The sequence below is a fragment of the Nilaparvata lugens genome, chromosome 7 (genome assembly GCF_014356525.2).
Source record: "Nilaparvata lugens isolate BPH chromosome 7, ASM1435652v1, whole genome shotgun sequence".
Classification (NCBI taxonomy): domain Eukaryota; kingdom Metazoa; phylum Arthropoda; class Insecta; order Hemiptera; family Delphacidae; genus Nilaparvata; species Nilaparvata lugens.
This window is the reverse complement of record NC_052510.1, coordinates 19560824-19586291: the sequence shown is the minus strand read 5'-3', so window position 1 is coordinate 19586291 and position 25468 is coordinate 19560824. Positions and strand designations below refer to the sequence as shown.

The 25468-nt window shown below is 32.3% G+C and overlaps 1 protein-coding gene across 1 annotated transcript in view; it reads right to left on the bottom strand.

Annotated features, from left to right (window-relative positions):
• LOC111059115 (vacuolar protein sorting-associated protein 13A) overlaps positions 1–25468 on the bottom strand; it is a 93796-nt gene that overhangs the window by 17842 nt on the left and 50486 nt on the right. The window contains exons 29-51 of the mRNA XM_039432290.1: positions 25012–25114; positions 24159–24376; positions 23863–23988; positions 23411–23546; positions 22519–22701; positions 21790–21905; positions 21284–21503; positions 20025–20124; positions 18876–19030; positions 17807–18048; positions 16800–16930; positions 16250–16392; positions 15465–15616; positions 12261–12463; positions 11581–11701; positions 10685–10900; positions 9580–9795; positions 8817–8980; positions 4091–4277; positions 3587–3712; positions 2988–3134; positions 2495–2617; positions 698–916 (exon numbers count right to left, since the gene is read on the bottom strand). Coding sequence (XP_039288224.1) covers positions 698–916; positions 2495–2617; positions 2988–3134; positions 3587–3712; positions 4091–4277; positions 8817–8980; positions 9580–9795; positions 10685–10900; positions 11581–11701; positions 12261–12463; positions 15465–15616; positions 16250–16392; positions 16800–16930; positions 17807–18048; positions 18876–19030; positions 20025–20124; positions 21284–21503; positions 21790–21905; positions 22519–22701; positions 23411–23546; positions 23863–23988; positions 24159–24376; positions 25012–25114 — 3747 coding nt within the window. The remainder of the gene's footprint in view (positions 1–697; positions 917–2494; positions 2618–2987; positions 3135–3586; positions 3713–4090; positions 4278–8816; positions 8981–9579; positions 9796–10684; positions 10901–11580; positions 11702–12260; positions 12464–15464; positions 15617–16249; positions 16393–16799; positions 16931–17806; positions 18049–18875; positions 19031–20024; positions 20125–21283; positions 21504–21789; positions 21906–22518; positions 22702–23410; positions 23547–23862; positions 23989–24158; positions 24377–25011; positions 25115–25468) is intronic.

The window sequence follows — 25468 nt, the reverse complement described above, 5'->3', positions numbered from 1 at the left end:
CTTAGTTGTACATTTAAAGTTGAAAACTATAAATAAATCACGAGTTGCAGGTGATCAATTACAAGCTATTGGTGAAATTCACGTTATAGAGTCAGTGGAAATGATAGGACGGCAGTGATGTCTCTTTTCCATATTCTTTAGTAAAGATAGCTGTGATTCAAGTTATCTCGGTAAATGTATCTGATCTTGTTGACTCTTGTAAATAAATTTCATCTAGAATATATATTATCAAAAAATAAATTTATTTCATGATTTTCAACTTTTCTTTATTAAGATAGGATAGGTAAGTAGCAAGATAAATAAGATATTCTGGTAGTTCGTTATAAATTTGTTCATAGCCTGAAACCGATTTGTCAACGGTGCAGAGTTGGAAATGTTGGAACTAAATTATCTGCTTTGTCAAATAACAGCCAATCAAATAATGTTAATCAATTGCTGACATCAAAACGTGAAAGTCTCACTACTATAGAAGTTACAATCTGTACTGTTATAATAGTTAGAAAGGGCCACAGGGCCACTCCTGTCATGTACCTCTCCGATCCGATCACGGATGACAACAGTCTAGTGGTGCTAATACTACAGGTGTGGTATTACACGTTACTAGATGTACAGTAGGCATAATATTATAGTTACAAAATTTAAAGATATTCAACTCAGGTTCAAATGGTATTAAAAATCGCTAGATAGAAGTTTTCACCTGGGGTTTTTGCAGTTCGTCGGAGTCTGACTCATCACTGCTGCTGCTGGCTGGCCCCCCCTCGACGGCTGGCGCTGACAGCCGCTTCAGGCTGGCCGACAGTTTGGCCGTCACCGCCCCCCCTCCCGTTCCTCCCCCGCCACCACCCGCACCTGCCGCCGAGTTCTGCTGCTTCTGTCTCACTATGTGGAAGCTTACTCGCTCTTGGCCGAAGCCGTCCTGAAACAGCAAAATTGGGTATTGTCAATTTCGCAGACAAAACTATATTTTCCATGAATAACAAAACATTTATAGTTTAGAAAATTGATGATATTTATTCATTAGAAAAAAATAACACACATAGGACTAATCAAGTTAATGATTGGGTGAGATTAGTTTAGTTTTAGTTTTATTCTAAGCCGTTGACCAGCGCTGCTAGATAGACTGTGTCAAGGGTTTATAAAACATGTCATAAGAAAGTTTCAAAATGTCATCTCACTATCAAGAAATTCACTCAGGCTATAAAATGGATGCTCCACCAAGAAATATTTCATACTGCTTGGAATTGTCTATCACTTCCACTATCCTTGACCCACTCTGGCAGCTTGTTGAACATTTTGAATACAATGAAAAGATAACTTTTCTGAGTCCTTGCTAAACGGCATCTTGGCATGTTGGTAAGGTGAGTCTGACGGGTTTTATAGCCATGTATCTCACCACGAGTATCAGCACTCCTAGCTCTGTCTCTGATGCGAACCAGACATTCAAGAAGGTGCTGATTTACAACATTAAGCATTTTCAGCCTCTTGAAGAGTGGTCTGCAATGAGCCATGTTGTCACTGCCCGTGAGTAGCACTCGAACAGCCTTTATCTGTAGAAGCAGCACATGACCAAGTCGTCCAGAGTGTCCACACAGGTGAAGTCAATAACAGACATGACTGTGAAACATGGTATAGAAGACAGTAAGCAGCGGATACCTGCTTCAATTTCAGATTTCAACTTTCGCAGAAGATAGAGCGCACTGGACAGCTTGGAGCTAACATTGACAATATGACTTGTCCAGCTTATTCTAGTATTCAAGGAAAATACCAGCAACTTTATATCAGCTTCCACCCAGCTTCAATAGAAAGAATTAATAGCATAAAGCTGGATTACCACCTATCGTACATGTCCGGTAGAATTAAGATATTATTTACCTAGATTCTAATAGGACTATGGTCAACTAGTCCCTCTCAGCCCTGCCTAGCAAGTATGAATAGTCCCTTTTAAGAGCTTGTGGGACATATTTCAACTTTACCGGACACGTACGATAGTTGGAAATCCAGCTTAATAATAGCAATTGATAGATTAACTATGAGCGAAGAAAAATTGTGATTTAATTTACTGTTTGGAAATTGGATAAGAAATTTATTTGTTTTCAATATATTTTATTCTTGGAAAGTCTCATATAAATTAATACGAAGGAAGACATATTGACATGATCAACTTTGAAAAAATGAATTGTTACATTTTATGATGATTTACAAAGAGTATATATATCACATAACAGTTATAGCATGGTACAAGAATTTAATCGACAGCGAAATTTATGTATAGAAAATTATGAAGTAATAAGAATCGGCGAAAGCACTGTTATTAAAGTTATATATAATGACGGAGGAAGAGTTGGATGAACGAGAGAAACTGCGTCTATACGGGGGAAATCCACAATTTTGTTTTTGTGTATTTTATCTTTTTAATGTATTTAGATTTGTGAATGAAATTGATTTGATTTAATTTGATAGTGAAGAGGAAAATATGATGAAAAGTAGTATTCACCTTCCACAGATCAGCAGTGAAGTCTCTGCTCTTCTTGTTGTAGATATTCCACAGCAGAGATCGCTCTTTGCAAGGATCATCCCAAGTATACAGTAGAGACTGGTAAGGACTCAGTAGAGCAACCTGATGAAAAATTATTTGTATTAGACCGTCAACAATCATTTATTCACAAGAGCGCTACAAAACAGTACTCTTTGGTATGTATGTATTTATCGTAATAATCTTCAAAGACTGAAGATCAAAAATCTTCAAATTTCTCGTCAAAGTTTGAGTAATCAAAATTGCAGTTTTAAAATTACGACTTTTTCTATTTTCAAGTTTGTCATCATCATATAATGCTAGTAGGCTACCATTATTTATAGTAATCAAAATTCATTATTAATCAAAATTGCAGTTTTAAAATTACGACTTTTTCTATTTTCAAGTTCGTCATCATCATATAATGCTAGACTACCATTATTTATAACTAATTGTAACGTTTAAATTAAATTACCTGGCCCATTTGTTGCTGATGTATTTTCAAAAATAGATCCTCGCAAAGATTGTCTACCCTAACCGGTGCGTCACCTGGAATGTAGGGTCTGAAAACTATACAGAAGGGTCTTTCCCATCCACCACTCACATCCACACATAAAGCACTCTGCAATATCAAGAAAAACATTGAGTTGTAATTAGTTTAAATCGTGAACTTCAAAAAATACATGAATTTTGGTCGATATGAGAGATTATGTATTTTCCACACATGATTAAGAACGAGTTATTGCATCAAGTCTTAATAAAAAATTGTGAGATTTCATGCAACCTTGTATTTGATCCATGACACATCAGGAAACACGGCTTAAATATTCCAATAAACAAACAATTCGAATATTGGAATATTGTAGAATTGACATTATCAGTCCATTAATGATAGCATTATTCTCAACTCATATTGATACATGTCTTTACAATCTTTATAACAGACAGAGCATACCTTTCCATCCTCTTAATTATTATTATAAGAAAGTTGTATTATTATAAGTGTGTTATTATTATATTGTGTTATGTTATTACATGCATAAATTTGAAGTTTCTTGAATGAATATTACTTACACCTTTGTCCATTCTCAAAACAGTACTGTGAATGCTGGTGATTGGAAAATGTTGAGATATGACTTTACTATCACGGAACTTGACAAACATGTGCATGGAATCTGTATCTGGCCAGAAAGGAGTACACTGAAACAACAACATATAAGTTGATTACACTGGGTTACACTCTATTATATAAGTTACACGATTATATCAGTTACACTGAAACAAGAAGATATAAGTATAAATTAATACAGTTCACTAATTTACAATCTAGAGGAAGAGGTCTCAGAGGCATGGGTACAGTGATAAAAAGTTGTCAAGTCATTTTTACTTTCCTTGCCCTATTACCATAGGTAAGGAAAGTATTACTTTCCAAAAAAATTAAGGTACCCTGAATTCAAGTTTTCTATACGTTTCAAGGTCCCCTGAGTCCAAAAACATGATTTTTTGTTCAAGTGTCACATGGTCTTATGAGAGTGAGAGATGAAATATATTATTAAATCGGAAAAATAGAATGCATACCTGTGAAGGAGCCAGGTCTATCCAAAGATCAGCCTTCTCGTTGTCCTCCATGAATCTGAGAGGTCGCTTGCTCTCGTTGCTCACTAAGAAATTCGGAAGAAAGGAGACTATTCTCGTAAGATGCGGACAGGAGTTGGCCAACTCTACTTTTAGTAATATTCTGTACTTCCGGTTTCTCTCATGATCCCTGTGAAGGAAGAGTTAATATGAAATTGGTGTAGATGTTAAGTTAAATGATAGAGTAGTTGGCTCTTTATAACAAATGAACGAAGGAACCTCAAATAATGAATAATAATAATTATTAAACACTTTTCTGTGATTCTGTTAATTATAGTATTTTTTCAATAATTATACTTGAATAATTTTTGAAAATAATTATCACAATAGAAATTTTTGGTTTGATAATGTAATGCGAAAACTTGCTTTCAAATATCAACTAATTATTTAATAGCTTTAAATACAGTGACAGTATTTAACTGCTATTACGCTAATCAGGATCCAATTATTAAACTTCAAAAAGCTTTTATAAGACAGATAACAGGCAGTAAGTTTGATGATCATACATTTCCACTGTTCAGTCATCTTAGAATTTTGCCTGTTAGGTTCCTATATGTATTTAAGGTTTTGTCACTGTTCTTCAATATAAGTGGAAATAGAGGCGTGACAATTGATTACTGTAAGCCAGTTACCGCACTTCGACAGACCAGGCGGACTGCGGCTTCCCAAATCAGATGTCCTAAACCCAATTGCACTCTTTTTTGTAAAACGTTCATTTTCCTGGCACCTAGATTTTATAATGCTTTGCCACTTGAGGTCAAGAATGCCATTGCTGCTTCTAATTGTGGAAATAAGATTAAGAGATTACTTAAAATTTGGCTTTTGTCGCTCACTCCCGAAGTTCTAGAGTTTTAGTACCTATATTATTGTTTGATCCGTCTATTTTTCTTTCTATTCTGTTATCTTTCTTTCTTTTTTCTCCTCTTTATTATTTTTTTTGTATTTTCCCTGCTCTTCTCACTGTTTTTTTCGCAATTTAAATCAATAAATTAATCTGTTCACACAATTTGAATCTCAATCAATCAATCTCTTTATTCAAAACATACATCAAAATGTACATGAATGCGTCTTTCTTTATCATTTTCAAAATAATAAAATCAATACAAGTAAAAAACAAAATACATCAACAATAGGTAGTCTAAATACATAATGAGTTGGCACTATAAAATTCTTCATAACTGTATAATTCTAATTCCACGATATACTTTTTCAGTTTGTTTTTAAACCTTGTAATATCTTTTTCATGATTAATCTTAGTAGGAAGGTAAGTGATGAATTTGATGCCCATATAGGTCGGGCTTTGTTTGTACTTCTCTTTACTATGTTCTTTGATAATAAAGTTGTTCCTATTTCTTGTATTATAGTCATGCACACTGGATTGCCTGGGGAATTTGTCTTCATTATTTTTTACGTGTAATATTGTTTTATAAATATGAAGTCCATACACCGTCATTAATTCTAACTTTTTAAAAAAATGTCCTGCACGACTCTTGTCTATTTAAATTAAATATTTTTCTTACTGCTTCTTTTTGGAGTTTTAATATCCTATTCAAGTTAAATGCACTAGTCCCACCATAAATCTCAATGCCATATGAAATATGAGAGTGGACAGTGGCATAATACACGGATCTCAAAGTTAATAAATTACAAATGGGTGCCAGCCTTCTTAGTGCAAATATTCCTGTACTTACTTTTTTACATACTCTTGATACATGCTCTTCCCAATTGAGTTTGTTATCTAGATCTACGCCTAAAAATGTTATGTTATTTAGTTTATTTAGCTTCAGTGTACTTTTTCTTTTGGGATTTCTACAGGTGAAATGTACAAATTTCGTTTTATCATTATTTAATAAAAGGTTCATTTTACTTAAAACGTTTTTTAAAAGCAATATTGTGTCATTACATTTTTCTTCGATTATATCCAAATCTTTGTCGAATATGCTTAAACTAATGTCATCGGCGTACATACAAAATTTAGTACTTTCAATTACATCTTTCGCATATTTTGGTAATCCCCCCAAATAGCAAAGGAACAAAAATGGCCCCAAAACAGATCCCTGCGGAACAGAGTAGTTCATGTACCTTAAACTAGATTTAATATCACTTTATTTTTATCATAATACTTTATATTTACATATTGACTTCGACCCACCAAATATGATTCCATCCAGTTGAGCTCTTTTCCACAAATTCCATAAGTTTCTAGTTTTTTTAATAATATTCTGTGATCTACAGAGTCAAATGCTTTTGTTAAATCTAGGAAGGTGCCAACAATGCTGTACCCTTTGTCCAATTTCTCTAAAATATTTTCAATAAACTCTATCAAGGCAGTCGTTGTAGACCTGTTTTTTCTGTAACCATGTTGTTCCGTGTCTAGTAATTTGTTTGTTTCAAAATAATTAATAAGCTGTATTAGCATACTTTTTTCAAATATTTTTGCTATTGAAGGTTGAATTGCTAAAGGTCTATAATTTGCAGGATCGTAAGGATCTCCTTTTTTGAACACTGGTATCACTTTTGATACTTTTAGTTCATCTGGATACTTACCAAGTATGAGTGACGCGTTAATCACATGTAGCAGAGGCTTAATTAGGAATGATTTTGCTACTTTTATAATACGCATGGGAATTTCATCATACCCTGCTGACCACTTTGGTTTAATTGAATCAATGATATTGGACAATGTCTCTTCATCAATTGTTTTGGAGATAAACTTGAAATCTGTGATATGTAGCTCTTTATCATTTATTGGTGTGCCAGATTTGCTTAGATTCGGTACAACATGAGTATCGACCATTTCTACAAAATTAGTGTTAAGCATATTTGCGACATCATAGGGATTATCTATAACTAAATTGTTATTCCTGAGTAAAATATTCTTGCAAACCTTATCATTTTTGTTTTGTGTCTCGGTATTCACTATATGCCAAATTGTTTTATTTACATTTGTTGAATTTTTTAGTTTAGCTTCAATGTGTTTAGTTTTCTTTAATTGAATAGTTTTTCTAAAGCGTTTCTTATGAGCTTTTAAATTTTCCTTCAAATTGATATCACTTTTATTTGTCCTAAATAATCTATTAGCTTGTATGAGATTTTCGTGCTCATTGACAACTTCAACATCAATCCACTTATTTTTAAGTCTCTTCTTCACAATTCTACTTAGAGGAAAATGCCAATTGAAATAATACTTCAGTGAATTGTAAAAATAAGTGAATTTACTCTCAACAGGACTCAAATAAAGCTCAGTCCAGTCTATTGTGGCTAGGTCATTCTTAAAACAAGTGATTTGATCATTTTCATACCTCCTAACCATTTTAATAACTCCTTTACTTTTAAGCTTATTATTTACATCTAATATATTGAAAATTTGCCCATCGTGATCCGAGAGTGCCGTAATTAAACACTCCACAAGAATATCCCTTTTGTTAAGACTGGTGATGAAATTATCAATTGCCGATTCACATGAGTCAGTTATTCTAGTGGGTATATCTACGGTATATTTTAATCCATGCATATTTATTACATTGATAAAATCAGTTTTCTTTCTACCCTCCCTCAAAACATCGACATTGAAGTCTCCTCCTATTACTACATTTTTATTAATCTTACAGATCTCTATTAAAAATCGATTAAATTTTTCCAGGAACATCTCAATATTTTCTGATGGAGTTCTATAAAATCCAGCTACAATATATTTCTTGTTATATATTTCTATTTCTATTGTACATGTCTCAAAAATCTTATCTTCATTTATCACATTTATTGTCTTAGTCATGATGTTTCTGCATTCGATTAGTTTATCAGATACTAATATCAATACTCCACCCCCCCCTAAAAGACTTCCTTACATACCAACACTTACAATAATATCCTGGTATTTTAATTTTTTGAATTTCATTTTCATTTAATTTATGTTCAGTCACAATAACTATGTCTGGTTTGATTTCCTGTAATGTAATAATTAGTGCATCAATTCGAGACTCCAAATGCTGTATGTTTTGATGGAAGATTACTAACCCCTATTAGAAGATTACTAATCTCTATTTTTTTTATAATTTTCTTTTGCTTTCTATAACTTGCATCATATCTTTAATAATTATATACTAATTTCCTATTTTGATTACAGCCCAAAAATGTTTTTATCTTTTATCTCTCTTTATTCTTTTTTCAGTCTATTCTATTGCTCTAGTAAAATAGAGTGTTAGGTTCCCTCCAGCGATCCGTAAGTTGCACCTTACGTGCTAGTTTGTATTTTTTTGTCAATAAAGTAATATTAATTTTGTGATTCGTTAATATGCAGCTCTGTATATTATAAATTTGTTTACTTGTTTTTGTTTTTGATATGCATGTATTTTACATTTTCTTGTTTTGAGCTTATATTGAGAATAAAACTTCATTCATCCATACCCTAATTCTAAAAAGAAATATATGTGATAATGTGAATCATACAAAGCAACAATTCACTGCAATTGGAATAAAAATGATTATTGAATTGTTATTGAATCATAAAGTAAGATTCTTAAAGGATTGAACTTCTAATTTATTGAAGCTAATAAACTATTTGAGTATTTATTTTCAGTAGGCTTCGAGGGCATTCAAATATTACCTGAGAAAGGTGGTTTAGCTTAAGTCACCAACATAAACATTTGAATAAGGATGGAAACATTACCTGCAAATGACCAAGCCCGAACTGCCAACAGTGTCCAAAGAGAAAGCAGACGACCAGGAAGAATGGTAGGCTCTCAGTCTGATGCAGCGTTTGCGCTGCTTTCTGAAGCAGTAGAGCAGTGGCTCTTCACTTTGTGCCTCGTACACAACATCTGTTAAGGAAGCCTGCAAAAAAGTCAATACCGTTTATTCTACAGTCTAAGTCTAATAAATAGAATCTAGTTTTCATAAGAATGAAATAAAAGTTAGTAAGAATTTTTATTAAAGTTACATTCATTGAAGGTTTTCGAATTCATCCAGCTTGTTGCATATCAGGTTTCAAACCTTCTTTTTTCAGCTCAATATCTATTGAAATTTGAACTAAGTTTGTTGAAATTCATGAATTGGTTTGAATGTTTTCATGAACTTTTATAACAGAGGAGAAACGGCGAGGTAAAACTGGCATAAAAGGGCTTCTTACTAGTACATTATTTAAATAATATTATAGCATGATAAAAATTGTTCACTCTTCTTTAACCTTTCTAGGCATATTCATAGTCCAAAGTCTAAACTGCAGCCATTGGAGCAAACATAACGTTTTTCAAAATATGAAATACATGTGAGTGATGCCCACATCATGTGCTCCAAGCTTGTGCGTTGGTAATCAGACGACATTATAACGAACGATACTTGATATGGATTCGATCCAGTTTGGAATTGAATTTAGTTAAAACTGACACTGTGTAAACGGAAATAAATAGAGTACCAAATGTTGTTGCCTATACCCTGATTTGAAGAGGCAGCGACGTTTTGTTGATGATCCAGTATGGCGCGTGGAAGATGAGTTCGCACGACTCTGTTCGGTCGACCTTGATATTGAGACCCAGCTGTTTGTTGCCTCCCTCCGTGTCGTGCTCCGTTGCCATCGTAACCACCTTCTCCTCCAGGTCTGAGCTCAGTGTGAACGAGCCTAGCCACGGAATGCCCAGGTAGCAAGGAACCTGCCACACATCAATCCAATATAAGAGAACGAAGTAATAGACTCCGACAATGGTTGTTAATGAGGAAAACGTTATGACATAGAGAAAATATAGCTTAAGAAGATATCGCATGGTATAGGGGGTTTATGTTCCAATTTTCAATGTTAACTCAAGCCGATAGTACTAGTAGTTTTTTTTCGTAAAGCTATATATGTGACACTGGAAGTTTCTCTTAATGTGCCGTACTTACACTCTCACTTGGCCAAGTAATAATACTGTGATAGACAGTAGTCGATAGTAATCGGAATGAGTTGACAAGAAATTGGCTCGAGATTTGCAAAATAAATGGCCTATACCATGGAATATCTAATTATAACATCTCTTCTCTATGGTTATGACTAATAATTTATTAGTTCATCTTCAATAGAGGAAAATTTCTTAGTTGTAAATATTGAACCAACAATAATGTTCATAATTCATTTGGAGAGGAAGACACCCATATGTGCCCTATGCTTGTGCGTGGATAATAAGATGAGATGTGAATGAACCAAGTTTGATGATGAATTAAATATTTGATACTGCAAAAGAGAGTAAATTCATTAACATTGAAAAACCCCCGACACTCCTAAAAGTTGATAATAGTAAACAGATTATTCACCAATTTATTTGAGGAATAGGCCTATTACTACTGATTTGGAAACTTTGGAACTTTTGACGATCAGTATCACGGTGCATTGGAGTATTATTCTATTACGAGAACATAATACATATGATATGTTTCTTGAAAGATGATTTTGCCTCCATGTTCTTCGTAATCACTACAATTGACATTCTGGACAAAATGTTCAATACTACAGTTACTATCTGAGAGATCGTATCCATAGTATAGAATAATTTGACAAACACTTACCTCTACACTAATTTTGTGCGTTTTAGTCAGATTCAAAAAATAGATATTGGCCTTTTCGCCGGCCTCAATCCTGACGTCGTACTTTATTGTCGGAATGCTGACTTGTATGGCGTAAGGCAGTCGGTTGTGCACGGCCAGGGGAGGCATCAGTCTTATCTTGTAGTTGGGAATCGAGCGAGAGACCCGGTTCGTAGGCCTTCCTTCCTCACATACTACCTGAAACACAAGTCAAATTGGTATTACATATAGAAAATATAACATAAATTGAATATTTTATTTATTATGTATTAATTTGAAAATATACATATTTGAGGGCACCAGGAACTAAATCCCATTATTGCCCTCATAATGCACATTGAGTATTTTTCTGAGTAGAACATGAAGATAATAGTTGTCGTGTGAATCGTGGGGTGAAACCTGAGATGAAAGTGAGAATAATAGTTGAGGGAAGCTATGAAACATAATGTCTTTAATAATATTAATTGTAGATTTTTTTAGTAACATGATGTGATGATAATTTTAATTGGAGAAAATTCGGAGTCTGTATTGATGATGACGCGTTATTTATAATATTATAGTCTTTATTGTTGAAAATTCAATAGAGCCATAAGTGTGTTATAATAACAGAATAAATCAATGAAAAAATAAATATTTTAAGCGGTTTTGATAAAAAAATTAATGAAGAATAAGACAAAATAGTAGTATTGAAGAAAGAAAACTTCAGTTTGTATGAATTTGCAAAGATTTTTGAATAAATAAACAGGTTTATTCTCGAACTAATTAATTATTAAAACGAATAAATTTGCCAAAGATCATTTGAAGCTGATCTTCCATATACTTTGATTCTGTACATAAAAATTTAATTTGGCAAAAGCTAAGATATTTATTGTACTTACTCTCATTGAAAATACAGTCGTATCCTTCTCATCTTTTGGTAAACAAATCAAATCTCTAGGAGAGTTCAAATCAGATGCTAGCTCCTGCCACCATAATCCAGTCTCTGCTATATGATAGGAACTGTAAAAATACAAAAGAATTATACTACTTTTTTCCAAGTTGATTGAACGATAATAGAAGAAAATATCCTATAACTTATTGAATTCAAACTATGAATGCTGATTACTCCAGTATTAGTTGCAGGAAAGAGCTATAGTATAGATATTTTGTAAAATTGAAAAACTACAGTAATTTTTTGTACATTAAATCAATACTATATTGCATATTGTATCTGATGTTGATATTGATTATTCGATATTCTATCTGTACCAATACTATATTACGTTCGAATTCCATAATTCAAAGCTGAAGCAAAATTATGTTTTCAGTAATATGTTGTTCAGCTAGAAGAAAAGATTAAATCTGAAAAATCGACAATAAATACGTTAGTATAGATGCTACAATTCAGGATGAATTTTCCAAGCAACCCATTTCACAAAAATTTTATTAAATCTTTTCTCCTATATACTTTTTGTCCAATTATTGTAAAATACTATTATTCAACTTATCAGGTTATTTTAAAAGTGTTTAAGAATGGATAAATCTATTTATTTCACTATTTATAATATTTGATACTTACTCTACATAAGCGGGAAGAATGTGCAATTTACAATGGTAGGCAACAAATAAGGGAACGTTGTACACTTCATCAGGTTCTATCACAGCTATTCTATTCTTATCGTCGAAAGGATTCACAGATTCTCCGATATGGTCGATACCGAGGCTTTCCAGCACAGGCTTCTTGTAGTAAATACCCATTGCATAGGTAGTCTCATTGTGAATCTAGAAAATAATCAAGAGGAGTAGAATTCATGATGGTGAAACAAAAATTTCTCAATTTTATTATACAGAATGAGTCATATGTATGGGAGCCCTTCAAAAAATTGGAGACTGTTGTAGATATAATATTGTAACTCTCAGGATAAGTTATTACTCCATACTCCACCTTTTGATGTGTCACTGAATTTCAACCCCTCATAAGGGGGAGACGGACTTAGGGGTTGTAACTTGTCACGTTATTTTTTATAGTTAAATAACGATTAGCCTCCTGCTTGGCATCAATCGGTAGAGCATGAAATATTTTAATAATTATAAAGATCAGGTCGTGGTTTTTTATAGGACACAGTCTCATAAAAATCTTTATAGGCCCAGATATGAGATTCCACAATAATTCTGATAATTCATTAAAAAAAATATATATAATACTTATCCTATAGTATTGAGGAATAAAAATAAATCGTACACCATAAACAATTTGATACATATATTAACAAATATCTCAAAAAATAAATCAGAGCAAAAATATATAGAGCGACAAAAATATATAATATAAGATAAAACAATAATCGAAATCAATAAAATATCACAGGCTAAATACTATTCTTTAAATTTTATAGCACGAAACGTTACCATGTGCTTTCATTTTTATGATCATATGCATTTATTTGCATGTAGCTGCGATATCATCTTGCTAATACCTGTCGACTTGGACAATTCTATTAAAAATAGATTCTTAAAATCAGCATGACAAATTGACAAACTAGTAATCCAAATATATATATTAAATTCTATAGTATCTAATAGATTTCTTTGTAATAAATATATTTTTATCTCAGGGTGCGAGATTCGGCACCTGAAGGAATAAATAGAGCAATTCATCCAGTGAATCAGAGCTACAATAAACTATCGCAAATTATATTGCAGAAATTAATGATCATATGAATATTGTATTAACAGCCTAGATTTTATACTTCTTTGATTGATAGATCTTCCAATATATGAATTGATTCGTGACTTTCTAATAAAATACCTTTTATACTACATTTACTTGCGCAAGTATTTTTACCAAATTCTTAATTTATAAGAAACCCTTTCGACAAGCTAGCTTTGATTCTTATTTAATTTCGAAGCACTGAGGGCGCCCTATCACTATTTCAATATTTTTCACTCACGTGCCGGAATTTTCTTATGAGCTGCTGATGTCGATCCAACTCCTGGTGGTCCTGGATTATGGTAGCCGGAGTCGTCTCTTCCAAGGGGTTACAAAATTATTTAAAAATGACTTTTGCTTTATAAGAGCATCACAAAGTCTTATGAGAAATTTTTCAAGGTATAGCAAGGTATTACGCTCTATAATTTTTGGTGACCTCTCATGGTGGTAGTTGGCAGGCGAGTGTGGTTCTCGTTTCTCAATTTTACAATTCTCATTTCCGATTTCTAAATTTGCATAAAATTTGAATATTCTATTCCTCCGCCATTCAAGGCTCAAATAGACCGTACCAAAATATTAAATTATTACTTATATTACATATTTAATAATTTCTTTGCCTTCGGGCCATATCCAAAACATAGACTATACAACAATTTTTTATAAATTCTTATTATTTGTAGAAATATATACAAATATTTTTGAATCGGCTCACTATTGCCGCCTATCAATTGCCACTATTTGATTGGTGCATGCAAATTATTACAGTATTCATGCGCCCAGTAACCTCCTACTTCCTTAATACATTTAATTATTTTTGTTGTGTTTTTAAATATGCTCTTTACATGCTAAGTAATTTTTTATAGGTTATTAGTTGTTTCATACATTACAATAATTAGCCACGTGAGACTTTTAGTTCCTCAAATTGCATACTGTTTTGCCACAATAAATTTCTGCCAAGGTGTTTGGTCAGATTCTATGTTGTATGGCTCGGTCGATCGTTAGGTCGCCGATCAGTAAATATTTATGCTTAACCTCAATTTTCAATATTTTATATAATATTATATAGTAGCAAAATTTATTTCCATTCCTCTTAGGCTGTTGTACAGTTTAGCCAGGACGTCTGATATTATCTAATCTTTACGCTATCTCTTTGGCGATATTAGCCAATTACTTCACTTAGACCTATAAATATTTCAACTAGGGATTTTTATTTATCAATCCAAATTAAATATGTTACAAACTCGAATATTTTAAAAGTGAACACCCATTGTGTGGTACATCATTTGTAAGGCATTTCCAAAACAAGAAAGATGACATCAATAAAGATGTTCTAAGATACTTTTATCCAAAATGGCGGCTGATTGAAGTTTTATTTTTTGAAGGAATAAAATTGATAAAGTTCAATCAGCTGCCATTTTGGATAAAAGTATCATACATCATTTTTATCGATGCTATCTTTCTTGTTTAAAAAAAAACCTTAAAAATGATGTACCACACAATGGGTGTTTACATTTAAAATATTTGAGTTACTACCCTCAAGTCACCCTCTTATGTGGGGTTAAAATTCAGGTGTACGTCAAAAGGTATTTGACTAGTAACTTATCCTGAAAGTTACAGTATTATATCTACAACAGTCTCCAACTTATTGAAGGGTTCCCATACATATGACTCACTCTGTACATACTAGCAGGCAACCCGTGCTCCGCATGGGTCCAATTGAAAATTGACAAACTGAAAACTTGACCTACTGAAATCTTGAAGAATTTGAAATAGGTCTATAACCATCCTCGGTAAATTAAGAATCAATGTGCAAAATGCCAATTTAATCCATCCAGTTGTTCAGAAGTGATGATGCGTCATTCGTGAATTTCCTATCCCGTACGTGTATAAGCCAGCTTTTTTCTTTATTATAGTATAGATGATTAGGCTATTAAACAAGAAAGAATGATAATTATTTTGCAATCCACGACACAAAGATTGGAAGGGACTGTTGGTAAAACATATCAATGAATACATAACAATAAATTATAATATTAAAAGATGAAAAACTATTTTGAAAAATGAAAGACATACCTGTAATGGACTGGAGGCGGTTATTGTTCTTCCCCAGTGGTCACACTTCACATTGACAACCAAATAATACCTGGTATTGTTTTTGATCGGCTGAAGCATGTGCAGTTTGCTTGTGGTGCGCTGAGGACAGAGAACCTCTAGGTCTTCAAATCCTGAAAGATATTCAATATTTTCCTAGTCAACACTACTTATGTTTATTTCATTCATCCAATATTACAGCATTTTTTGAGTTAATTAATTTTATTTATCCAATTTTACGATATTTCATAAATATTGATTTAATTGTCATGATTTGTTATAATTCGGGATCCGATTTTTCTTTCACAATTATGGTGAATTTACATCAATCGATGAAAATTCGATTGATTCAAATTGAATATTTGATTCAATCCATGGGGGAAATGGCTCTTTATCTATATAGCTCTAGTTATCTCTCAACAATGATTATCTTGTATCTTCTTCCAATAATTTCAGCTTAATGCCTACTGATTTTATTTTTTTGTATATGTATATCAAAAAATAAATAAATAAATCAAGCAATCTTTTTTTTCGGTATTTTTGCCTCACTCATGAGAGCATAAATGAAATCTTCATTTAATAATTATTATCTATAATATTATGAATGAGGATATCTATTCATGATTAATACTAATTGAATGAATTAATAGCTCCTTAATTTTTATGTATGTATTTTAGGCAAGTGTAGTACAGCAGCTTATATTTATTTTTTGTAATGCTTTTTTGTATTTTTTTGGCGAATAAATAAATTAAAAATCTCAACTCACCAGGAACATGGAACCGCAATCTGCCATCAGTTACTTTTTTATAGAGATGAGAAACAGTTTCTTGAGGGAATCTGAGTACAGGTGACATGAATTCGTTTCCTTTGACTTGGCTGTTCTGCATGCTTGAGAAGCCTCCATCAAAACTGCAAATTAACAAAAAGCGTGAAAAAATGAACTTAATTTTTAAAGCCAACACATTTTACAATGATGATGTAATTTGTAAATAAAATTAATTTTATTGATACACTCAGAAAGAATTGAACATTATCTACAGACTACACACTGCATAATTTCATCTTATGTAGTCAAGTAAATCATCAGATCAATAATGGAAAACGTTCAGTCGTCGATTTATAAGTTCATCTTACCAACTCCTGCTTTTTTATTTCATGTGGAATTGTTTAAAAATGTAATTAATAAAATTTTTCGGCTTACGGGGTTTCTTTGAGCAAATAAAATTTTCTCACAGTATAATTTGATAACAAATAAAATTTTTCCACAGTATAATTCGACAAAATATATTTGAAAAGAACTATGGAGTTCGCAATACCTTTCAGCATCATGATCTGATGCAATAGGGCTGAGATCATTGAAATCTGTAGCCACAGTGGAAGCAGGACTGCTTGGCACCGAATCAACCTTCTCATACAGCGAAGTCATTATTATTTGTGCAGGTCCCACCTGTAAATGAAATTCACAAAATAAATTGCTTATTATGGTCATGATATTCATTTAATAACAGCTTTTTGGCTCATTTATGTAAAAGCTTCAATAAAAAACCTTGTAATCAGAATATAAATGAAAACTATATAATAGAGTGGAATATTTCAATTATTATTGAACTGATAGTTGCTTTATCTAAATAATAGTGAATAGGACTCATGATGTGATGCTTGGATCTTACGAAGTTCTTCTAGGGTTTACACACTTTTGTCTCTACCTAACAATGATTCATCAATGGTTTGATAACAATGGTTTTACAAGGGTTGTGTGGCAGAGAAAACCTAGAGCCCTAACTACACCCTTCATAAATGCAATTATTTCATTCAATTTATTCATTTCTGGGTAAGGGTAGAAAGAACACATTAAGCTCATTAATTCATAGCTCAGAAATGAGTATGTGTCTTCATTGAATTAATATAAATAAATTGAATAAATTAGTTTATTAATCTTAGGCTTGAGGGTAGAATTTAATCTTAAGAATTAATTGAACATACACATTAAACACAATAATTCATATCTCAGAAATGAATATGAGGCTTCTGCATAGGCTATGATGAAATGATGCATGAAATTATACAATAAAATGAAGAGTATAAGTGGAAAAATAACATGAAGAGGATTCAAAACAATAAATGGGAATCAAACCCATCGTCGGAGCAGCGGAAGAAGACTCGAGTCACAGAAAAAGAAGGAATAACTCTTTGTTCTTTCCTCAGTGCTTGAGTTATAATGTACCAGGCTCTATCTCTAATCTTGATGTAAACGTATCCTTGTTTTTTCTATTTGAATTTGAAAAGATTGAATTCAATAATGAAAATTGGTGCGCACACTTACATTAGCTTTTGAGAGTAGTGTTAGAGACGTGTCAGGCGCAATGTCGTTGATAAGCGTGAGGTTGTTCTCAGGATGGCTGTATATCGTCGAGTCATTCTTGCTGAAAGCATCCATCAGTTCGGTCAGTATTCGTATCGACGTCGGATTCAGAGTCAGTTCGAATCTGTCTCTTGACTCAATCGTTACATAGGTTGCTATACGATCTGAACTCTCCGTTTCAAGACCGGAGTCTTCCGAGTCACCTGAACATGAAATATCAACAATAATATTATTCATGAATGTATTATAACATCAATGGAACAAAGAGAATTTGTTTAATTGAATATATTTGTACATGCAAAACTTTATCAGTATTGATATGAATTTTCTCAATATGTAATGGTGAAAATCTTACAATTGTAATCTGTAATATAATGAAGGAAATACATGTACCGGATAGGAAATACACGAATGACGCATCATCACGTCTGAACTACTTAACTGAAATTTTGCATAAAGATTCAGAATATACCGAGGATGGTCATAGGCTTATTTTTATTGCTATCGATAAATTAATTCCAAGTTAATAATTAGTAAAAGTTTATATATGTATTTTTGTAAAGATTTTTTGTATTTTGTTTTTTGGCAAATGAATAAGTTCACTAATTCAATTTGTGATTCCAAGTTTAGATAACTATAAAAGCCCAACCAAACAGGGCTTTTTCCAGGTGACTCCGTAGCTTAGTTGATAGAGAGCGCGGTAGATAAATCAAAGGATGCGGGTTCGAGACATATCAAACCCATTTTTTGTTGTAAAATTTCAACTCTTATGAAAATTATTATCCACATTATTTTGACCAATAACGTTATATTGAATAATTATTATATTTTTTCATGTTTCCTTGACATAGGGAGATTGCATCTTACAACAACAAATTTTCCCCAGTACAAAGCACGTAACTATCAAGTTTCCTGTATTATTTATTCTATAACCTGTTTCTGTATTATCTATAATATCTTTTCTGTATAATTTATCTATCGTCTAATATACATTCTGTGCAATTTACGATCATACACATTAAGAACTCACATCTCTTTTTAAGGAATACAGCCCTCTCATCTCTGCCAATGACAGTTCCCGTTCCAACGCTGACTGATTCAATTTCCGAGCCATCCTCGGTGTCACCTGAAGGCTCAGCCCCTGACGACTCATCTGATTCAGAGTCTTCACCTTCACTGCTATCCCTGCAAAGCAAATTGGAGTATCATTTTATTCAATTACGAAGAAATAGTATCCAACATGGTGAAGATCCAGACATCTATACATATAATATAGAATAATTGAGCAATTTGAAGTTATTGATTTGATACACACCTATGAATTATGGTGATTCATTCACGAGCCTTTAATAATAATTTCAATCGATTCAAGAAGGTACAGGTAAGGATTAAAATAGTTCAAATTCTTTCAAACTTTTTTTTTAAATGTAGGATATATGAAATGGTAATATATTACTGTTACGGTACATTAGTTGATGATTCTAATATGTATACTACATTAACATAACATGTCCAAACATGAGGCCTACTCAACTGCTATCAAGTATCGCAGAAGAATCATGATTATCATGAATGCAATTTTCAAATGATTATCATCCAACTTAGAAGTTATGTGCGAGGATATAAATAATGATAGTGAGAATTGGATGAAGGTAGAATGAATTGAATCTATTTTATGTTTCAAACTCAAATTATATTATTTCAAACATAATATGAATATTAGCCAAACTCATTATTAAATAATAATTGCGATTTATTTTAGGTACATTTGTTGAAAGTGGACTCGCTTACAATTTTTTGCACATTTTTTCTCTTTTTTCCTACTATCTTCTCCAATACTTCCCTTTCTCTTCTCCTCTTCACCCCTTCTTTCCTTACATTTATACCCTCTACCTGCCTATTACATGGGAAACCATAGTTGGCTAGGTATTTTTCCTCCTTTCTTTCTTTTCAGCACACCCCGCCATGAAGCCTGTTTTTGTATTTCATTGGAATTTTATTTTTGATTGTGATTTTTTTGTGTTTTGATTTCTTTTATGTATATATTGTGTTGATTGGAATAAAAATTGATTGATTGATATACTTTTAAACACAGCAACATAGAGGAAATATCATAAGAGTAAAATGCAATCTATAACTCGAAATTGTATACTGTGAAATGTCAAATTCTATATTTTACCCTGTAAACAAATGTCCAACAGCATGCGCAAGTTTCTCAATGACTCCTTCCTCATTTTCCGAATCAGAGTCCTCTGGATATCCAACAAGACTTACATTATCTGGAAGTAAAAATGAGAGTTGTTAATATACTGGTATAATACAATTATTATCATCATGTAATTATTTTCTTAAAATATCTTGAACCGACTTCAACGTTTGTTATTGATCATGGAACTAAAAATATAATAGGTATATTCACATAAAACATCAAATTGATACTCCTAATCTTATGGGAGAAAGGGATTTCCAATTCACAAAATATGAACCGTGAGTAGCTAATATTGTGGATGTGAGAATTTTATACGCCAATAAATTATTTATTGACTAATAGTTCGATGAATATCAGAGCTTCAAAGAAAATAAGTTTTCTAGTATAACTCTCTAAAACAAAGTTCTAAACAAAGATACTGCTAGTTCATTACAAAGTGGAATGAACTACTATCAAGGCTTCAACGGTATAAAAAAGCAACAGCTGAAACAAAGGTAATTAGAATATATTACATTAAACATGTTCATTTCCTAGGCTAGAACAATATTAATATTTCTGCCCCTCTTAGGCCCAAATTCACCAAAAACGAGAACTAGGTTTGAGCGGTAGTAGAGTCTAAGTCGGATGATTTTGAATTGGTTTTGTAATATGATTTTTTGTTCATTTAGAATCAACTAGCGCTCAAACCAAGTTTTCGTTTCGGTGAATTCGGTCCTAAGTAGGCTATTTTTGTCCTGATGAATCAGTGATGGTAACAAGATTGCAGTGATCACCAAGTTGGACCTTGAAGAAGATGAAAATTCCAACTTCAATCTATAGCCTACACATTGATAAATTTTTCATCATAAAAGAAGGCTACTTTTGTATTGATGAATCAGTGATGGTAACAAGATTACAGTGATCACCAAGTTGAACCTTGAAGAAGATGAAAATTCCGACTTCAATCTATACACATTGATACATTTTTCATCATTAATGTTTTATTACTATAAAGACAGCCATGAATCAAATTATGTATATGATTCAATAAAAGCTAGTTGTCTTTTCTTCTGGAAATGTTTTATTTTCACAAAACCCAGGGTTTCGATACTCGTCATCTTCAGAAGAAAATTGTGAAGATATAAAATGTTTAGTAGTAAAGGTAATAACATGCTTTTCTTAAATTATGGAAAAATCCTACAAAATCTCTGAGAACAGGGTTCAGTTTATGTGATTGTTGATTGGCTCACCTAAGGCATTATTCTTTTGAGAGTGTATCGATTCTGGATCCCTTTGTCTGATGAATGTCATGGCTTCTGGATCTTGTTCGTCTGCCGAAGTCTCAGACTCTTCTTCGTTCACAATTTTCTTCACATTTGTACTTCCTTTTCGCTCCTTCTGACGTGTATTATTCCCATTTTTGATAGTGTGATCTTTTGGTGAAATCGGATAAGATTTAGCTTGGAAAACCTGTAAGTGAATATGGATTTTTAATAATTGAATACTATCTACAGGTAGTGTGTAATTTGAAACGTAATTATTGAAAGGACATAAAGCTAAAAACTCAATTTATGGCATGAACTAACCATGGCCTAAATGCAAATATTTTTTGAAATGAACTTCTGTATTTTGCCTTTTGTTATTAATAAGTATTGTAGTTCGATTTGAGATTAAACAATTAGTTCTCTTTGTTCTCAATACAACATTTTACATAAAAAACACTTTCATTAAAAAATTGATTTTTGAATGAACTTACTTTAATAAGGATTTCCCAAGGTCTGTAAACATTTTCTTCTTCACAGACTGGCTCAATAAGAGGCTCCCAGGCACCAACAGACCCATTGAAACATGAAGATTGAACTCGCAGCTCACCTAAAACAAAAAATAAATACGGATAATAAAGAAATTAATCAGTCACGAAAAAAGCAATGCTATACTTACAGCGCTCTCTTCGAAGGTGACAATATTAAGGGTAGTTCGATCAATTTCCAATGACACAGACGACCTTTTAAGTCACTTGATGATGGTTGAAAAACCTCCTAAAACTATAAATAAATATTGATTTTGTTGATAAGGGCTACTCGTATTTACATAAATATTAAAAAACAAAGTTTCCTTCTTTAATGGTATTTTATTTCTCACATGTTTCGAATTTTACTGTAATTTTCAAGTGACTCACTATTTGAACATTATATTGAAAGTCGAAACATGTTGTGAGAAATAAAATTAAGATAAAAAAGGTATTTTGATCTATAAATGAATAATCTATTTTATCATCATTGTTATTAACATTTTACTCACACACAAGACCAGGACTCAAGACGGACATCACTCAGAATCAAAAATACATACAATTTGAATCTTCGTTTAATAATAATTATTAATTCGTTAGCATTTGAATGATTGCAATATCTCAGTAATTTCCATTTGTACATACAATTTATTTCAATAAAGGTGAGCATTTTTTAATTGTTTGATAGAATACCTTTCATATGCATGGACGTTGACCAATCATGGAGGCTGGCTTCGGCAGCCATCTTCAAAAGTACAACTGGAAGTCTATGACTGGATCTCTCCAGCTCGAAGACAACACACAGCTTGGGCACAGATATCGAGCATGTTTCCGACGTTTGACCCGTACACGTTCTTCTGAATCCTACTCTGTCATCTGAATTGAAAAACCAGGATAATTTTAAAATTCAGTTACGAACAGTTGAGCTTTATATCGAAATAATTATAGGGTGATTCCAAAAATAACGGAATATTTCTCTATGCACTATGCTATTCATTTATACAGGTGATAGTGGGTTGGATAAACTTAAAATGTAGTCAAATACCAAAGTTAGTAGACACTACTGTCTACTAACGTTGGTCAAATACGTTTAATGAATACTTGGATCACTCTAGCAATATTTGAAATATTATATGATGGTTTAACAAAATACTTGATGTCACAACAGTTTTTAAAATAACGAGAAAAATTTTGAGTTGTTACACAATTATTATACTTTGGAGTTTCACTGAACTATCATTCATTCACCTTCATTATTCCTCGTCCTCAACTGTGATTGCTTATGCTGCTAATTAGCAGTCGTTAGGTCAGAGGCCCTGAAATTGATCAGTTGCGACCTGAAAACTCTGATACCAAACCTGAGCCAGCCAGGTCACTCGATATTATTATTAGTGTATACAATAAAACACATTAGTTGGATGATAACACTGGAAGTTGTCACTGAAATGATTGATTGTAGCTGCAAGTCTTTTTATTCTATATGAGTGTCAACAACAGTATCACCTTAAACACTAAATAAATTATTTTTAAAATATTAATTTTATCTTTAAATCTATTTAGATTTTTAGAAACTTAAAGTACTCACCAGAATGATGTGCAAAACTGTAAGGACCCAGCTTCTTGGGAGACCATAGATCTTCTATGTCATAAGAGGAGTGACAAGTGTTATTTTCCAGTTCTGACTCATCTACTTGAAGATTGTTATTTATTTCTTCCATTATCTATTAGAAAAAAAAGAATACGTGAATGAAGTTAATAACAGATTGCAACAGTTTCAAATATTCGGTTATTCTATATTGATTTATCTAGAATTGTCATATAATGTCACACAATTCAGTGGTACAATTGTAGAATTGACATATAATTTCACGCAGTTTAGTGGCGTTAGCATTATCATATAAGCGTTTACATACAAAAATGGAATTAATCTAAATTTTCAATGTGATGTTTGTAATTCATTGCCAAAAATATGTAATACACAGTTCATAATAGATGGTGCTGGAAATTTTAAATACGATTCAATGAATTACGACTTACATTCAAGAGTGTGTGAACAGTGCTAGGAGAGAGATGAACATCCATTGTACTTAGACCTGCAACCACTTTCAATCCATCTTCGGATTTGAAAGACTTTGAGAATTCAAAATCGCAAGGATGAAGAACCTGCAAATCAGAAGTGAATGTTTGAACCACATAGACCTAGCTTCAAGTATGTAGATGAGAAGAGGCATTACGAACTCTTTTTAGAGTTTTTGTATTTGATTATTGCTGACACAGAACTCATAACTATTTTAATTAGTATGATTAAAAAATGAATGAGTTGGTTTGATTACCATGTATGGAGACTTGCCAAGATGCGAATGTTGATTAGAAATCACATGCAGGCCGGACAGAGAACAGACAAGACAATCTCTTCCCGGATGACGACTGTATTCCAGGAGGAATTCAGTTCTCATGAGCAGAGCATGTCCTTTCTTTTTGGTGTCCTCGTTACCTTTATGTGAAAATAGCATTATTTCTGGCCGTCGCAGTTGTAATGATATCGATAAACCTGAAATAAGAAGGTTTCATTGCATTTAGAATTTGAAGTGCGTTAGGATCTTTTTACACTTAGCTATGATACGCTGAAATACGTTCTATCTACCAATGTTAAATCCAAGCTACGAATGTGAACAGGACAGATTCAAGCTAGGATTTAACATTGCAAGATGAGGCGTATTTCAGCATAGTGTAGCTACGTAAGTTTGAAGAGACCCTTACTCAAGCATTTATAATTTTTATCATAAATCAATATACACCAAATAATAATGGTTAAGTATCAGTTCAGAGAAACTTCTCAATTTCTTGGAACTTGTCGTTTGAGCACAAAATTTGTGGTTTTATTGAAGAAATTTCACCACATAACACTATGGGAAAAGTTGTGGATATCAACAATTTGTTGATTTACAATACATTCCTATACTTGATGGAGAAAAATATTCTATGAAATTTTTAAAACGCATAGGTGAAGTAAAAAGTAAATATAATTGACAACTTAGGAGGTACCTAATGCTGTATTTTAATTATTTAAGAATTTACTGTTACATGAAAAAATAAACTGTAACATAACTTGTCAGCGTAAATTAATGAAAATAATATTATCGCTATAATATAGCTATGTACTTATATTGTAACTAGAATAATAACCTGTTTGATCTTCTGCACAGGAAGCTCCTGATGAGAAGTAGCCACTGGTACTGTCTGTAGAGCTCGGTGGTCTAACTGGATCAGTTCCAACGGCTTTATTTTGCTGAAAAAATTAAGAATGGAAATGAATACATTCGTAAGTATACTAACGGATGATTACAGAATGATTGAACTAACAAATAATTAGGAATTATTCAAACATTACTTGCTGAAGAGCAGTAAGATATAGACGTAGAAAGTATTGTACACTATTAGTCAAGAAGTCAAGTACACATACCTAAACAGAATAGTTCACATTATAACTATGATGAAAGTATGAAGTATCATGAAAAATATTCTTGAACAATAAATAAAGTGAATTTCATACAATCAATTAGTTTTATAGAAAATATTTCAAACCAAGCAGAGAATAATACATGTGGTTCAGATTAGTTCTTAATAGGTTGCAGATTTAGCA